The following is an 18,432-nucleotide window of genomic DNA, read 5'->3' as shown; positions in this document are numbered from 1 at the left end:
TACATTTTCCCAGACAATGTTTCGCAATGAGCAGGAAGCTAGAAAGTTAAAAGGAAGCATAAGAAGATTTTTCTTTAGCGAATTGTATTTTGGATGTTATATTTTGTGGTCATGGCTGATAGCTACTGCAGCAGGATCTACAAAAAGAAGAAGAGAATTGATCAAAGAAGCAAAATAAAGCTAAAAGGGACAGTGATAGTGCCTGGGCGAAAGCACGAGTCTACCTTGGTCTGTCATTCGACAGATGGAGAATTGTGGAATATGAAAGGATTCAAAATCAGTCCTGAATTGTCCCTCTTCCTCCGAGACAGATATGTATATGTCTTATTTATGAAAGACATTGCAAGGGATTTTAGAAAATACAATCTTTGGAAATTGTTTTTCTTAAAGTCAGTTGGGGAATTCCAGTACTGCCCAACCCTTCTCTATATACATCCCTCAAACAGCTGTGTTTAACAAAGAAAAATGGTATTAAAAATAAGTTGCGTCTTTCAAAACAAATTCATCTGCGAGCCAGATTAAGACCTTTACAACATAAGGTGGTGGGGCTCATGAAACACCTCAGCTTTCACAGGGACCGCCAAAATTAACACAAGATAAAAGTTCATTGTAGTTGCTTTGACAGTATGTGAACTTTGTGCTTGCAGTCTGACACTACATCTGTCTAATCTCTGAGTTCACATGCTAAACTGATGATGGAAAGGCTTACCTATGTGATGCTGTCTTTGGGAATGAGATGTCAAGAACAAGAAGTTGCTAAAAAGGTGCCCATGAGTGACCTCTAGCTCACCTGGTAGAGTGTGAGCCTCATGTAGGCAGTCCTTTGCAGCAGCCTGGGTTCGAGTCCGACTTGTGGCCCTTTCCTGCATCAGATTTTAAGGAAAATTATATTGCAACAAATCAGATCACGTTGTAGCAGGAAGTGAGTGTGATGGGATGGGAGGGGGGCAGTGTTTGATGCTGTTACCCGGCAGTCTGATGTCCTGTGGGCAGAAGCTGTTCGTCAGTCTTGTCCTGGATTTCGCACTCCTGTAGCGTCTGCCTGATGGCAGAAGCGTGAAAAGAGTTGGGCGTGTGTACTGTCCTTGATGATGTTGTGGGCCCTTCCGATGACCCTGGTGTTGTAAGTGTCCTGGATGGATAGGAAGGCTGCTCCTGAAATGAATTGTGCGGTTTTGATCACACGCTTGAGGGCCTACCTGTCCTGAGCAGTGAAGTCTCCATATTAGACTGTGACTGAAGTGGTGAGGACACTTTCGACTACATCTGTAAAAGTTGCTGAGGATATTGGTTGGCATGCCAGATTTCCTCTCTTTCTTAAGAAGTACAGACGCTGCTGGGATTTCTTGACAATCTGTTGTGTGTCGTGAGAGAAGTTGAGATCCTCGCTGATGTGGGTGCCAGGAAACCTAAAGGTTTTCACACACTCTACCTCAGTCTCACCGATGTGTAGTAGCATGTGTTGCCCTTTTCTCCTCCGAGGATCAAAATCATTTCCTTGGCCTTATCTGCATTTAGGGAAAGATTATTTTCCTGCCATCTGTCTTCTGTACGATGTCTCTACCCCACCAGTGATCAGCCCAGTGACTGCGGTGTCATCGGCAAATTCTGTAATGCTGGTGTCGCTCTGGGAGGCCACACAGCCATACGTGAAAAGCGTGTATAGCAGGGGGCCCAGTACACAGCCCTGGGGGCTTACAGCTCTTATGCCTGATGTACGGTGTCCAACTCTGACTGACTGGGGTCTGTCTGATAGAAAATTCAGCACCCAGGCACAGAGAGAGGGTGTCAGTCTGAGGTTGAGGAGCTTCCTAGAGTCTATGTGGTATGATTGTGTTGAATAGCATGTTGTTTATTTTATCCATGAACATAAAAATAGTGTTAAAAAACAGCAGTGAATAAGCATCGCTGTAGACACAACGTGCTCTCAGACCTACCTGATTTATCAGCTGTTGACCAAAGTTATTTCCCACCCTGGACTTAGCTATCATACCATTTCAGTGGGTCCTTTGAGTGTGTCTGATTCGAACTACTGATTTTGCTTTTGGCAGAGATCAGAGCAGTAATTATGGCTAATTCATCTAATTCCTAAAATGCTGTTCTTGCTTCCCTTTATCAATATATTTGACGAGTTCTTTGATCTTTTCAGCAATGAGCACTATGATTTGAGTCAAATTAAAATGGTGTAATTATTGAAGTTCTGGAGGTAGATGGTGACCTTTCAGACTATTGTCTGTCTGTGTCCGACATACTGTAGCATATTGACGTGTAGCTTCTATTTGACTGTTGTTGTGCATTGTAAGGAAATTGTTGCCCCTAGTTTCAGATTCTAAATTAAACATTGTGATTTCTATGACTGACAGGTGGTGGGCGGCTCCCAGGGTGCACAGGTGAAGTTGTCTGACGGTTCTGTTAAGACAGTCACAGCGGCGGCAGCAGGCCACTTGTCCAAGCCGGGGACGACGACATTGAGGATGACAGGTGGAGTCATCACTGCCGCTAGTTCCACCCCTGGTTCTGTCAGTGCTGCAGCATCAGCAGCAGCCAATCAACAACAGGCGAGTTTCACAGTCCTCATATTCCTCTGTTTTATTCTGCCTGACAGCTGTTTGTTTTAAAAAGTCATTTCATAACAAACAGATGTTACATTAAAACTGGAATGGAGCAATTTCCTTAATGACTGCAAATTTTGTTTTCATAGATCCCAGATTGCCTTACTAGTTTCATTTCCACCAAATCCAGTGTGATATAAAATATTTAATTTCCCATTTCCCAGTTATAAAAATAATTGGTTTGAATGCTTTCTGTAATTTGAGGATTATTTTCATGGCAAAAATGGATGCTTTTATCCCAGTCGGTGAATTTTGTTTTTATACTTTTGCACAAGTGAAAGATAAATGTTCTAGTGTTGTGCCACTGTCGTATGAATACATGTAAAATAGGAGTGACCTGGTGTGAGTGCAGTACCAAGGTCAGTGTTTGTCAGAGAGAGCGGAGAGTTTAGATGGTGTGTGTAGAGCCCTGAGCAGTCCATCAGCAGTGATCTGTGTTTGGTGATTACAGCTTCAGAGTCAGTGGCCAGGCCTCATTAACTTGAGAAATGGAAACACACAAAAAGACTTCCTAGAGGCTCCAACAAGCAAAAGCAAATATGTATACAGTATGTAACAGTGAAAAACACTCTGTGCTGTGGAGATGTTGACACAAACACAAAATAGGAATACTTCACTGCGTTTCCTGTTTTGGAAAAACTGCCCTTTCAGGACTGTTAATTGAATTATGAGGACTCTCCGTGACAGGAATTGACTCTTTTGTCTTTGAGAATTCCATAAAACCAGTGACCTGATCGGCACATCTCACTTGCACGGCACTGGAAAACAAATGTGACCAGAGCAAAGACAAGACAGTTAACACTCACTCTAAGGTCCTGCCACAGTACATAAAAGTCCTCCCGTCTAAACACCAATGTGTATTTTTAAATTGGTTTGTCACATAAATAATTGTCATGTCATGTACACATTCTCTCATGTAACTGCAGAAGAGGTGAGATGTGTCATGCCATAAAATGTTTTTTGTTTTTACGGTTCGTCTCATAAAGTATTAAAAATAAGTGTTCATTGTTAATCTGTGTTAATTTGCCAGTGTTGCTACACAGCAATATGTTATACACACTAGCTGTGTCTCAGTTCAGGGGCTGCAGCCTTTGAAGGCCATGTCCTTTGAAGACTGCGCAGCCAAACCGAACGGTCCTGGAAATGGGACAGTTTAGTCTGCGGATGATTTCCTGGTTGCATCACCAGTTGTTCTTGCCCTGACCTGTTAGCATTAGTGTTTCCTAGCAACCAGTTGCACTTGACGAAAGAAGGAGTAAGCTAGTTATCTAGATAGCCCAAACTTATGGACCCAGAAATCGTAAATATATATATATATATATATATATATATATATATATATATATATATATATATATATATATATATATATATATATACTTGAGGAGATGATTCATTGCCGGAGACACCGCTGTTTGATATATTTCAGGCTGATGGAGGGTTGTTCATTAAGTTAAGATTGTTTAAGCTGTGTGCTTTTAGCTAATAGTAATGTTAACAACTGTAAGTTAACTTAATTTGATATATAATCATCATTGGTGCACAATGCATCTTGGGATAGGCTGGGCCATGAAGGATTCTTCCATTGCATCCTCCAAATTCTGGGAAAGAAGCCTGCATTTCTCGGCCGCATTTGAAGGAGCCTTAAAATGGGACAGCCTTGGTCACGCCGGTGTGACGCAAACGGTCTTCAAATGCAGCCTTCGAAAGCTACAGCCCCTGAATTGAGACGCAGTTATTTTAGTAGCACAGTTTGTCATCAGAACAATATCAATGAGTTAAAACTCTGTCAACAGTCCATGAGCATCTATTCAATCATTGCTGTTGTTTGGTTTATGCTGGGTGCACATTACACAAGAATCAAGCCGATTTCGGGCCCAGGTCCTCCCTCCTGATAATGGTCAGCAAAGCCCCAATTTTTAATGGCTGTAAAGATCACCTTTCCACATTTTCCTGTGGTGTGAGATATGTTAAGTGGTAGTTTTTTGTATATCCCTGACCTGTTCAGAAGTCCATCCTGGCCGCACTGATTTCAAATGGTCAGTAGTTTCTGTATTTTCTGTAAAACGTTGTGCAAAAACAGCAGATTCTTCCTGCCTGTCGTCTGCCATGTTTGTATATTCTAAAGTCACGATAAATTGTGAGATTTGCAAAATTTATGGTTTTGAGAGTTGAGAGTCGGGACTCTGGTTGTCTGTGAATGGAATCTGTTATACATACACTATTGGAACAAAACTGTCAAAAAGTATCACTGCGTATGATTCTGTTTAAGGTTTCTCACATTTTCAGTATGTTATATATATATATATATATATATATATACATATATACATATATATCCTCTATTCAACTAGAAGTCACATTTAGATTAGAATATCTTTAACAAATGAGACCTGCCTAAGACAGGGTCTGATAGCAGCACCCAACACAAACAGGATGACAACATCAAGTCATTGTTAAGAATTGGAAAAGCTTTCAGTGTGGGCCAGTCTCGAGTTGACTGAGAGAGACATTGATGGAGTGCAGAATGACAGTGTTTCTGTTCACTTCCTGGTTGACAGCTGTGTTTCTGTGTGCTCTGTGCAGGCTGCCGATGGAGGGAAGTCTGCCTCTCAGCACCACTCGCTCCTGGTGGCAGCCAACCAAGCTGCAGTAATCAGTGCGGCTAAAAGCGCCAGCGCTGCTGCTGGAGGCAGCCTGTCGAAGACGGCTGTGGCCACCTTGGTCAAGGGTGCCGGCAACTCTGCCACGATGTCAAAGAGCGCTGCGGGTTCAACTGGAGCTGTAGTAACGGTAGCCAAAGGCGTCACCAACATGCCTGTCGTCAGCATGTCCAAGGGTGCAGGGGTGGGGTCTGTGGTCAGTGCGCCCAAAAGTAGCGGCACGTCACTGGTCACTGCAGCCTCATTAGTCAGCGGGATGGCAGCAGGAGGAGGGAAGACAGGTGCTACTCTCTCAGGTACTCAGTGCTGCATTTATTGCTTGATTAAGTCACATGATTTGAACACGTATAGCACAGGTCCAGACACAAATTGCTTTTAATCTGGAATGTGTTGTGATTTATCCAGGGATGCTGAAGATCCACTCAGGAGGCTCCAGCTCCCAGCAGACAGTCTTAACCATCCCTGCCAACCAGCTCAAGCAGCTGGGGGTTGGCACTGGGTCCGGAGGGGTGCAAACCATACTCATGCCTGTTGGGAAAGGTAAGTACGTCCGAGACAGCCCTTTGAAACATGTATTTAGCCAGTACAACAGTCTCTAGTCTTTTATAACCAAGGAGTGTGTTCCAGATCGAAAAACTGTGTACTCAGCGCATCACTAGATAAAAGGCAGTAGCAATGGCGTTTGAATAAAACATGAAGCAGTGCTGACATTGATTGCTTTGTTGGTGTGCCACATGTTTTACAACACGTTTCTGAGGATCTAATGTTGAAATAAAGCATGTTGTTCTCTCAAATTATTTTGTAGCTACAGCAGCTTTGTCCAATTTCTCTTTGTGAGCTGAGTTCATTTTGCCAATACGTATGACGACGCTGTGATTTATTTCAGACAGATGCGCAAACATCAAGTGTAGATTCTCCTCTGCAGTAAACCATCTTCCTCCCCTTTCATTTTTCATCTGACTGTTAAGCCTATTTACCTAATGGGCCATTGATCCATCCTGTGTGTGTTTCCTGTGTGTGTAGTCGTGTCTAAAGGCCCAGTCTCCAGTACTCCTTCCTCCTCCTCTTCCACCGCCCCTGGAGCAGCTGGAGCTGGAGCCTCCCCAAGTCCTGCCAGACAGGCATCCCCCTCCCTTGCCCTGCCTCTGGCACAAGGTGAGAGGGGTCCATCCCGACTCCACCCACTCTCGTCTCTTGTCTCATTTTTTCCCTCTTTTATTCCCAAACCTCCTTTTTCTTTCATTCTGTCATATTTTATGACACTAGTGACATTACCATCGTGAGTTTGGGACTGAGCACACATTTCTCTACAAAAACAAAATGTGTCACTCCTCAGCATCAGTCCCTTATACACCGCCTGTTCAAGGCCAGAGTGTCGCACTGTTATTCCACCTCCCCAGTCAGTATCAAAGGTACAAACAGGAACGGGGGGGACAGACTCGTTCTGCCATCAAGCCGGCGGTGGAGGTAGTAACAGAGCTGAATCGACATCTCTGTAAAAGTGACAGCCAGCATGGGACACACAGTAGACGCTGACGCTGTTGGGTCACACGTCGCGCCTCTTGTGCCTCTGGAATACTAGCATGCCATCAACAATCCCACACCGGGGCAGAGTTAAGGCAGATTTATGGTAGGGTGTTCAACAATTTGATGAGTGTCGCTTGACTGAAATAATATAACGTCGACAGACAAAAAGTGTCGTTCAGCACTTTGATTTCAGCTAGAGAATTTAGTTATGTCCTGAAAAAAGTCATGTATTGCAATGCGAGTGGGTGCTTTTAATAACATCGTCATGGAAATAGTAGTTTTTAGTCTACACCACTTGGACCTGTATTTAGCGTCTGCGTCCACAGAAGCAGCCGGCCTCTTGTACCTGGTGAACTGAGAGGACAGCAGTCAACCAAATCGCCTTTACCAGGCTGACTGACAGCAGACATTTACTGAACCGAAATATTATTCATGTCAACTCGTTCGGGATGAAATCAACAGTGTTTGTGTTTATTGGTTCATTGATTTTATTTCCTAACCCACCGTGGTGAATGAGGGGAATCTGCCACTCACATTTTAACAGCTGTTTGTACAGATTACACTTTATTAAACGCGACGATAAACACTTAGAACGTAAAAATATGACGTCTCTGGTTAGCAAGGAGACAACTTTAAACGTTTCCTGTAAGCATAAATTGAACACAATGCACAACTGTTTAATTTCTTTCAAGTGACAGTTACCAAAATTGTCGAGCACCCTTTCATAAATTGGGCGTTATAACAGCATTGTTTGGATCACTGTAAAAAAGGAAAGATGATGTAATGGCGGATCTTATTTGTGGCTGTATTGTGGAATCTCTGTATTTAATACAGTCAACAAAGACAAACTTCAACCTCAAACTGATTCATTGAAATTAACCTCACCCTCACACTTGCCTTTTTTGCTGTTGCTCTGTGCTGCCACAGTGAAGACAGAGCCAGGTGCCAGCACAGCTGTCACAGCTGGTCCATCTCCCCCGGTGACCACTCCCGGCCCCACCTCTGTCCACGCAGCCACCACAGTCAAGCAGGAGCAAGGGGCGGATAACTCTGCACACGACCTCATCAAGTAAGGACAAGTCACGATGCTGCTTTCACTTACAGCACAGTAACTGATTTTTAGAAGGATAGATAATTTATTATCTGTTAAAAGGGAAGGTGTGAGAGAAGAAACAGATTTTTCTCTGCGCCCGCTCTGATACTGAGTCATCAGAGTGAAATTGTGTTTTTATACATATTTCTTTAAGTGTTAAAATCTCCATATTTATTTTAGTGATCTCACTGAAGAATATTATAGCTCCATTTATTAAAGCTGTCAAATAACTACCAGCATAGTGAGGGAAAGTTTTAAGCATACATTTCCTTCCAGCAGCCAACACAGTGAGTATTTTCTGGCTGTATGTCTGACACTTGTGATTCCATTCTCAGCACTGAGCACATAGAGACCATGATGCAGCTGCTGACAGCTGTGGTGAAGAAGTTCCCTCTTATTGTGCCAGATAAGAGTAAGTGAGCTTGTCTTCTATGTGGTGTGCTGAAAAAGCACCTCGGTATATTAAAGCAGACTGAAAGCTAATACACTGGGCTTTTGTCTGTTTATGTTCAGCTGAAGATTCCCATCCGTTCTGTGCCTCTTCAACAGAGCAGTATTATTCCTGGACCATTGGCAAGCGCAGAGCATCAGAGGTGACTTTGTTGTTTTGTGTGTTTGTGTGTTGCTGTGTGCGTGATGATGAAAATTCAAAATGAGTGCTGTCGTTATCTGTGCCTTTGACTGATTACTAAGCCTCAGTGGAGTCAGACTGCTGATAGGACGGTGAAGATGTATATTATATGTTATTATAAAATAACGTAAATCCAGTGATTAGTCGACAAAAGAAAAATCGTCACGCTGGGCTTTTTAGTTCTCTCACTATTTTCTTGTATTTTATAGACTCATTAATATCTCAGAGCGGCAGCATCCACTTACTAGCAGTTGCTGTCCAGGTTCCAGGGTGAGGGCGTCTGTAATGTCAGTGATAATTTGCATTGTTTGCAGTTTTGTTGTCTGTGTAATCTGTCTTGGTGCTGGGCCCCTGACTCAGCGAGCTTTCTGCTTGCCTCATGTCCTCCTATCTATCTGGTCAGATGTGTATCTCTGCCGGGTTGTCTCCTCTCATCTCGTCCTAATGGCTTCATCAATAGCTCATACAGACCAGCCCATGTCTTAGCTGTCTGTTCTCCTTCTCTCTACGACTATAAAAGGCTCTCAGACGAGCCCAGACATGGATATTTATATCTACAGGTCACTAATTTACTTAGGGGACGTGGGACTCAAAGCACATCATGAGTCAAGGACAGGCTGCAGGGTAGCCTTTACTGGGCTGGAGAGATTATGATTACTTTCATTATGAATTGATAAGTCTATAAAATGTCAAAAAAAAATGTAAAAAATGTTCTTTACAATTTTCCTAAGCCCAAAGTGATGACTTATATCTTCTTTTGTCCAACCAAAAGTCCAAAACCCAAAGCCTGTTATACATTTAATACATCATACATCACTTTACTGTCACAAATGACAAAGAAAAGCAGAAAATTCTCACATTTAAAGAAGTTAGAACCAGCAAATGTTGGACATTTTTGCTTGAAAAAAAAAAGTAATGATTCCACCCAACACTTTCGGTATGGTGCCTTTGGAACCAAAAGTAACCCTTCAGTAACGGTACCTAGCGTTTCCACCGCAAACAGCACCCTTAAATGTGGGTGGGGTTGCTGTCACTCACTGTATTTCCTCATAGATAGCACCTTGTTTATCGTCCACAGGACAAGGTTGCAGGCTGAGATTTTCAGAACAAAATCAAACACGCTGCAGTGAGTCTCTCTTAATGGGATATTTAATAATAGCGGGTTTGTGCGTTTAGTCCTTCTCAGGCAAGCGACAATGCTCCACGATGCTGTTTTTTCTCCAAGTGAGGATTAGAATATACGCAGTTCACATATTCCTGTCGAAATTAATATATTTTTTTAAACGTTTGGAGATCCACTCATTACTAAAAGTCTGTGTCATCCAAGAGAGGAAAAAACAACACAAGTAATGGTCAGAGTTGTCACAGTGAAATTTAAGGTGTGCTGATGGATTCACATCGTCAACTTATGCATTGAGTAACATTACAAGTAAACGTTCCACCTTAAAAGTTTATAGTTACAGTTTACTAATAAAACGTAGTACAAACAGTGGTCACATGAGCTTCAGAACCAGCCACAACTCAGCCCTGAGCAGAGTGACCGTCCTCTACTGACCAATCAACAGACTGCAGTGTTCACAGCTCCACCTTTTAGTACCTGTGTGCTAGGTACCCCAACAGAGGGGGGACCAAAATGGGGACGATACGAAACAGTTCCGGAGTTTTGATTGAGTCATGGGGTGGATAATTGATCAGTTGATCCAAACAGAGTGAGAGGGGCAGCTGTTTGTGAGTGAAAGCAAATTTTAGACCCATCGCTGAAGGTTAAGTTTCACTTTAATTGCACCTACGGCTCTGCTGCTCAGTCCGTGCCCTCCATCTGCGGAGCAAATAACAACCGAATGATATGTATATTCTAACAGCGCACCTAGTAAAATCTAAACTAGGGATGGGTCACGATTTTCGAATTTCGAATAGTCGTTTTATTTTTGAAAAATTGATTTTTTAATGCATCTATTACTATTCGCTGTCTTATTTCCCCCCTTTATTTGACATGCAATTCAGCTCCTAACCGCACGAGGGCAGTATAGGATTGCTACAGCAGTGTGAGATGGGCTACCAGCTAGTTTGATGCTCTTCTACAAACAGGAGAAACATGCAGAGACTACTACTCCGCGAGGAATATCCGCAGTCATTCGGGCTTTCATAGTCAAGCGCACTTCCGCGTTGTAGTTTCCTGTAAAAGTGTCCGTGAAAAATCCCCGCGATGTGAAATATACATGCTGAGCAGTCACTGGTGCGCAGAGCTTTGCGTGCACAGGGCTTGCGGATGTCCGCTTTGAGTCCGCACGGACCTCCGTGGAGTCCGTTCCCTGTACGTTCCGCCCGAGTATGTTCGGGCATTTAATGATGAATGGATCTCTGTGTGCATGGCTCCGGGGGCGGGGAGGGCGATTATTCGAAAAATTGTCGAATAGTTGCCGTGATTTTCGAATAGTGTTTTTGCTTGTGCTGCCCATCCCTAATCTAAACGTTACTTGAATAGTTGCGATTCTTTTTTTCAGTCGACTAATTGATCAATCAACTAATCTGTGTAGCTCTAATCAATGTGAAGCTGTGGATTTTAGGGCTTTCAGGCCTCATGTACAGTTTCACATAACAGATATTGTCTCTGTGTAGCTTCAGCGAGCGGTGGCAGTAAAGCGGGTTGTCCAGGATGTGTTGGACCGCTCGCCCCGCCTGCAGGCCCTCACTCCCCCAAAAACCAGAGAGGTGGTGCAGTGGTGTCGGCAGAGGGGCTACACGCCGCCTGACCTTGAGCCTCAACGCAAGAATGACGACGAGTCCATCGAGGACATCCTCACGCAGATCGACAACGAGCCCGGTGAGTTTGTGTGTTTTTGGTGCAGAGCGGCTTTCTCACAGGGATTATTTACTTTGCCTTTTTTTTTTTTTTTTTTTTGCGATTTCACAGTCGACTCTTTTGTCAGCAGCTCAAAGTGGATCAATATTCTCCCTTCAGCGTTGCGTGTGTGGGTGTAGCACTTTTGCAGCTACCACTTGGTCCAGTAATGTGTTTGCAGTCCAGTAGCGTGAGGGCGGCCAGTGTGTAGCCTCAGTGCTTTTGTTCAGCCGTGTTGTTTTATTCACAGATAGTTCTCATTAATTCCGTCTTTTGTCTCTAAAGGGTGAGAGACGAGGCTGCTTAGCTCCGTGAGTCACACACTTGCCTGAGCCAGACAATATGATAATCTGTTTGTGTTCTCCTCGGCCCTCCTCCTCGCACAAATATCTTTATTTTTAATTGTCACATTGTTGAAGTGGTAAAATGAGCCAGTATTTAACAGAAGCCCTCAGCATTTTTTCCTTTAAGCACACAGCTGCACAACAAGCTGCTCAGTGAAATGCTGATGCAGTTGCTGTTACAGCTCGGCCAGGATGCTGCTGCTTGTGAACTGGTGTGTTAAATGTGCATGTGGATCGGTCCGCAGAGTGCCCAACAACCCTGTGTAGCTGCGAGGAGCTGGTGCAGCGGCTGGAGCAGATGCAAGCTCTGCTGAAGACTGAACCAGAGGAGGCAGACGACCAAATAGTGGACATCATCACTGTGACGCCTCCCTGCCAGAAACTAAAGGTCAAAGAAGAGGAGCAGGAGGCTGACGCAGAGCCCAAGTTCTTCCTGGGTCCCTGCATGTCGGCGCAGTTTGTTGGTGAAACTGCGCAGCAGGTCAGGAAAACACATGATGAATTTAACCAATAACATCCTGCTATTGTGTTGCCTGTAGTAACTGAATTTTTAACCAGAAGGGGCTGCACCACTTTCTCTATTTTTATATGATGACTCCTCATTCTCTCCCAGATCGGAGTAACCTTCCAGCCAGTCGAGGTGGAGAAGAATGTGTTCGCTCCAGTAGTGGAAGCCATGATTCTGAAGGTCGGTCACTATACAGGCCAGGACAGAAAAAAAGTTGTCCATTTACAGTAGCTCATCATTACCTCAACATACCCTTGACTAGAATGATGAATATACGGTGTGTTTAAGATGTAGCCCTGCACAGTATCACGTGTTTCACCTTGTACTGTACGAGAGAGTGGGTTTCTTTGTGACTAATGATGTGTGTGTTTGCGTGTGTCTGTGTGTGTGTGCACTGCAGGCTACTGAACAGTTTGCCAGTGACATCCTGAGAGAAGCTCTGGCTGGGGCCTATGCCAAATCCCCTCAGAACAGGTCAGCCTGTTTTTTTTCTCTCTCTCTCTCTCTCTCTCTCTCTCTCTCTCTCTCTCTCTCTCTAACATGCAACCTCCTTAATGCTCCATTTTCCACTTCATTCATTTTATGTAGGGCTCATACAAACGGCCAGTGTGCTACTCAGATTATTCCTGACTTGTCCACAATGAGAAAAATCTAGAAATTGCATTGAATGAATAGATATTTTGTAATAATTTCAGTTTCAGAACATTATTTAAATGCTGAATTTACAGCAACTTAAATTGAATAATGTGCATGTTGAGGCTCAGACACACCAAACCGACATTGAAGACCTTGTGGTGATGAGGCCAAGTGTTGCGTTGCCTCACGTCGACTTTGTTTTGGCCGAAAAGAAACACTTGACCTCACCACAAAGACTACAGCCAACAGCCAACTAGCATGTACGTTCTGCGCCTGTTTGAGAGGGAATAACTCTTCATAGCAGCAGGTGGCGATAGTCTGTATTTGTCATTCAAAAAGACAAACCAAAAGACAGACAGGACAAATTCCAGACGCTAGTTAGCACATTTACAACGCAACCTGATATTGAAAGAACACAGGATATTTCCCATGTGGAAGTGAACGATAACACAATGAAATACAATGATAACACAAATGAAAAATAATCTTACCCCATGTAACAATTTTTTTTTATCTCACTCCCTCTTGACTTTCTTGAGTCATTTGTTTACTTTCCTCACTTTAGTTCCTCTTCTCCTGTGCTGAGCTGAACTGTCAACCAGATTGTTTTTTGTCACTGCCGATTTAACGTGCTGAATCAGCCAATAAAACAGCCAACAAGGGTCAACTAGTGCCAGTGGTGCGGGACACACTGCAAAAACTAGGGCGACAGACGCTCACTAACAGCCTAACATTGACCAACAGCTGACCATCAGTTTGGTGTGTCAGGGCCCTAAGATAATGTGAAGAGATAGTGATAACTTTAATTTCCAATTCATTTATGTTTTCTGTAACTAGAAACAGTAGAACAGGGCTGATCAATGTTAAATTGATTGACAAACATTTTCCAAGTAGACCACCACAGTAGAGTTTGTGCTCTGTAATAAATCTGCAAATACTATATTAATGGTAACATCTGATATTTTTATGACCATCTTACCTCACCTGCAGAAACCAAGAGGTTGCACATTATTGTTTTATCTTTGTGCCATTTAATGCTTTGCAGACAAAGACTGTGGAATTCATCAATGTTTAACCAGAGTGTTTTGTTTTCTGAACGGAAAGAGACCTCAGAATGAATTGACTCAAACCTGAATCAGTTAATGACAAACAGTTTTGAGTGTTGAATTATTATTAGCCATGCACAAAATCATGACTTCATAACGTTGGGTTTTGCAGGGCTCCAAGAGAGATCACAGCCATGAACATCCACCAGGCGGTCAGTAGCGTCCCCACCTGTGACTTCCTCACCAACGCCCACATGGGTTACCTTTCTAAGGACAACTGAGGCATAACAAGATGGACACTGGCCGGTAATCGACACTTAGTGAGATGTGAGGACTGTTTGATCTCCTGGTTTTGACCAAGCTGCCAGGAACAGCACTGGACTTTGACGCCAATTTGGCATAGTGGCCAAACCGTGGAATTACACCTTGTGGGTCTGTCATGGAGCCCAAAAAGAATTTTACTGTAGACTTATATTGTGAGAGAGACATCTGTAAATCAGTGGGTACGTTTTATTGAGCGCACAATCCCTGCTTTCAGAATTTGATCCATTCGCCCGAGAACATTTCGAAAGTCTAGAAGAGTGCATGATTAGATTAGTGGATTGCTAAACTGGAAGTTAGCTGCCTGGCCCACAGAAGTCTCTAGTGCGCTTGCTTTATGGGCAGTGTAATACAGAAGATCTGGGTAATTTTACACTTGGAAGGAAACATTTGTAGCTTTATGTACCACTGAGCAACTTTCACAGGAATGAACACGGCCCCGTCTCCAAGGCTGTATCCAGTTCTCTTTATTTATCCATGGTTACAACAGAGTCTCTGTGAACTGACTGAATATTCACACCTGGATGTTGTCCTGTTGCCTCAGGTTGCACAGTAATAACTAATGTACTGTATTCATTAACTTTATCATAGAAGGGCTCAGCTTGCTTCTCACAGCAGCCGCACAGCAGCGGAATAACAAATGTTTCTAATAATCTGGGTATACTGTAACACTTTAGTCCTAATGTATCGAGAAGCAGCATTGTGGGACTCGTGTTATTTCATTTTAAGAGGCCGTCGTGCTCTCGCTTACCTCATAACAAGATTATTGTAATGATGAAGTGTTTCCTGTTAGACAGCCAGCAAGTCATCAGGGGAATGAAGCCTGAGTGACTTACAGGGCTGAAAAACGACATCAGACAGCTGTCCCCCTCCTTCATCCGTCACCCTGCTGTCACACATTCAGTTCACCTGCAGAAGTGAAGCACAGATTTCACAGCAAATCGGAAAACACTAATAAACATCTGAGTATTAGGGTTCTCTATCAGTCACGCTGATAGTAATGTCTGGTTGGTACTTTGGGCAAAGCAAACCGAGAGGTTCCTCCACAAGTGTCATTGCCATGGCAACCAATGAGTCGTCACTGCGAACATCCTTTGATGTATTTTCAGTGATACCTGGCAGGGGTAATTATGGCTCTTACAATAGTGCTGTTTTGTAAGTCTCCTCCGAGGAGCCGACTGATTCATGTTCCTTATTTTTAAGTTGCAGACAGATTATGAAGGGTTATAAAAAATCCCATGTCAGACTCTGAACAAGACACAGCTAATAGTCTAATGAACTGATCATCACAAACTCAAGACATCACTCTCAATATTTATCTGCTCTCCTTCATGGAACAGGTTTGATAGCCAGCTGAAAGTGCTTTTAAGTGTTCTGGTTAACAACCAATCATGTGATGTACACAGTGTATATGACCAATATGAAATAGACGGTGTTTTCAAACCCTGTTTTATTTTTTTATCTAATAATGGCTGCGAACAGTAACGCCCTAACAGTAGTGAGTGTGCGTGTATGAATATGTGTGAATAGTGGATGTAGTCATCACAGAAGTTAATGGCAAGTGAGTGCTCGTGTGTGTTTTGTCAGCCGATGTTGTTAATTCTGTTTCATGTGGAGCTTTGCATTATGTTAATGTGTGGATGAGTGGATGAGTGGAGGTGTTTGGAGTGAGTGGTTGTGATGCCTGTTCAACCAAATTAGTGTAGAAGGTTACCCAAACATTGTATTTTCATGTTTCAGTGCAAACCAAAAATATAATCAATATTCTTGTAATAAACAAAGTAAAACTTGATTTGTTGGATTGTTTTTTTTTTTTGAACCAACATAGTCACGATGGACTGTGGGCGGTGAACTGGAGTATCTTTTGACTATCAAGGGATGGTGATTGCAAATGGTAAATGGACCTGTGCTTGTATAGCGCTTTTCGAGACTTCCTACCACTCAAAGGGCTTTTTACACTACAAGTCACAAATCATTTACACGCTGGTGGCCGGGCCACACAAGGTGCCACCTGCTGCTGAGTTTTTAACAAACTCACACACCGACGGAACAGCCATCAAGAGCAATTCGGGGTTCAGTATCCTGCTCAAGGATACTGTAGCCAGGGATCAAACCCCCGATCTGATTATTGGACAACCCACTCTACCATCTAAGCCACAGATGTAGGCACCTATTAAACTTGAGAGTCAAAGGGCCAGTTTGCCCAAATTACATGAAGTTTTCTCACTCAATTTTTATCTAGCCTTGCACATAGTTTTGATTTTATCTGTTTACTCTAATGCAGTCGTTTCAGATTTCCTTCATTTTCAGGCTGGTTTTGTGGATTTGGAGCTAAATGTTGTGCCTGGGGCACGTCGTGTATTAATGATATTCGTTACCTGGAGAGGTTGGAAAAGGATATACGTTTCTTCCCTGTTCCAAAACCAAAATCAGACCCTGAAAAGTGTAGGGTTAGCTAGCTAGCTACTGAAGATATAGCCTACTGAATGTATACACATGCTGCTTTTGCTTTTTAATGATTATAACTGTGAAACAAAGACCGACCCTGCTGTACAGGAACCAGTGAAGGGAAGCAGGGAAACTTAGCTGATGTTCAACCAGCTGTGTGTCATCACATTGTGTGCAGGTGAACGTTGTTTGACTTCCCCCAGGGATCCCTGCCTCTCCGGAGGCTGGCAGCAGCACAAGGCAAAGCCAAACACCGTTCATCTGCACACACTGTGATGCCACACAGCTGGTTCAATATCAGCAAAGTCTCCCTTTATATTCATTGTCTTGTGTGGCGATCAGCAGTGATGTGGTGGTTCACTTTTACACTGTGATCTGTAGCCTATAGTTCGGCTTTAGCTTCTAACTATCTTTGTCTTTTTAACCTGTTGTTGCTGCTGAGTCAGTTTGACATCCTGGATATATCCTTCAAACACAGACTGTAGACCCCTCTGTCTGCTTCTCTCTGGAATCACTGTTTCGTTTTTCCAAAAATATGGTAATATGTCTTCAGGGAGTGCAGTTAGTTACAGTGTGGATCCATGCTTACTCCGACAGCTTGTCAGACCATCACAAAGGGGCGGGGCTTAGTGAAAGGTCAATTGTGGTGGAGACTGATGTTTCTGGAAAGACCATTTTCATTATTTATTTTTTTTTTAAATAAATATTTCTTATAAAAACGGCCGACAGGAAGGGTTGTGGATTATCCAGAGTACAGCAAAATTATTTCTTGAGCAAGACAGCTGGTACAAGACAGTGCATTGGAGGCTTGGTGTATTTTATGCAGAAGGTTTTTCAAACTCAGCACGGTGGGAAGGCAGTGAAATCCCACATGCAGAGTGGAAAACAAAAATTGGCCAAGAAAACTTAGAACCAACCCTGCTCCCAGTTCTGTTCTCCCTGTGTCTCCACAACGTTTCTGTCTCCAGCACTAGGGTCAGCAGCAACAGTTCCACGAACAACATTCAGGTGTACGCCTACACAGAGAGCAGAGGTACTGTGGTGTCTGAGTTGGTGACAACACACGAATAATTTAAGTCAAATGAGGGAGAAGGAGACCTATGCTGCTCAATGTTTCCAGACATCAAAGTTGCACTTTCACTCACCAGCCACTTCATTAGTTACATCTTGTTCAACTGCCTGTTAATGCAAATAGCTAATCAGCCAATCACGTGGCAGCAACTCAATGCATGTAGGCATGTAGACATGGTGAAGACGACCTGCTGAAGTTCAAACCAAGCATCAGAATGGGGAAGAAATGTGATTTGAGTGACTTTGAACGTGGCATGGTTGTTGGTGCCAGACGGGCTGGTCTGAGTATTTCAGAAACTGCTGATTTACTGGGATTTTCACACACAACCATCTCTAGGGTTTACAGAGGATGGTCCGACAAAGAGAAAATATCCAGTGAGCAGCAGTTCTCTGGGTGGAAATGCCTTGTTGATGCCAGAGGTCAGAGGAGAATGGCCAGACTGGTTCAAGATGATAGAAAGGCAACAGGAACTCAAATAACCACTGGTTACAACCAAGGTCTGCAGAAGACCATCTCTGAAGGAACAACACGTCCAACCTTGAAGCAGATGGGCTACAGCAGCAGAAGACCACACCAGGTGCCACTCCTGTCAGCTAACAACAGGAAACTGAGGCTACAATTCACAAGGCTCACCAAAACTGGACAATAGAAGATTGGAAAAACGTTGCCTGGTCTGATGAGTCTGGATT

At 43.3% G+C, this 18,432-nt stretch overlaps 1 protein-coding gene across 4 annotated transcripts in view; it reads left to right on the top strand.

The window, feature by feature from the left end:
• Window positions 1–16,015, top strand: part of yeats2 (YEATS domain containing 2) — a 37,726-nt gene extending 21,711 nt beyond the window's left edge. For 3 of the 4 annotated variants that reach the window (XM_033650433.2, XM_078173274.1, XM_033650434.2), the window contains exons 19-30: window positions 2,364–2,558; window positions 5,199–5,571; window positions 5,681–5,815; window positions 6,299–6,430; window positions 7,730–7,871; window positions 8,231–8,307; window positions 8,409–8,488; window positions 11,146–11,350; window positions 11,958–12,193; window positions 12,326–12,400; window positions 12,621–12,694; window positions 14,075–16,015. In XM_033650433.2, coding sequence (XP_033506324.1) covers window positions 2,364–2,558; window positions 5,199–5,571; window positions 5,681–5,815; window positions 6,299–6,430; window positions 7,730–7,871; window positions 8,231–8,307; window positions 8,409–8,488; window positions 11,146–11,350; window positions 11,958–12,193; window positions 12,326–12,400; window positions 12,621–12,694; window positions 14,075–14,183 — 1,833 coding nt within the window. In that variant the 3' untranslated portion in view covers window positions 14,184–16,015. The remainder of the gene's footprint in view (window positions 1–2,363; window positions 2,559–5,198; window positions 5,572–5,680; window positions 5,816–6,298; window positions 6,431–7,729; window positions 7,872–8,230; window positions 8,308–8,408; window positions 8,489–11,145; window positions 11,351–11,957; window positions 12,194–12,325; window positions 12,401–12,620; window positions 12,695–14,074) is intronic. The other variant, XM_078173275.1, reaches the window with a different exon arrangement.
• Window positions 16,016–18,432: the final 2,417 nt, after the last annotated feature.

The sequence above is a fragment of the Epinephelus lanceolatus genome, chromosome 12, assembly GCF_041903045.1.
Source record: "Epinephelus lanceolatus isolate andai-2023 chromosome 12, ASM4190304v1, whole genome shotgun sequence".
NCBI lineage: Eukaryota > Metazoa > Chordata > Actinopteri > Perciformes > Serranidae > Epinephelus > Epinephelus lanceolatus.
Note: the sequence above shows the minus strand (reverse complement) of the source record. Positions and strands in the feature narration are given on the sequence as shown.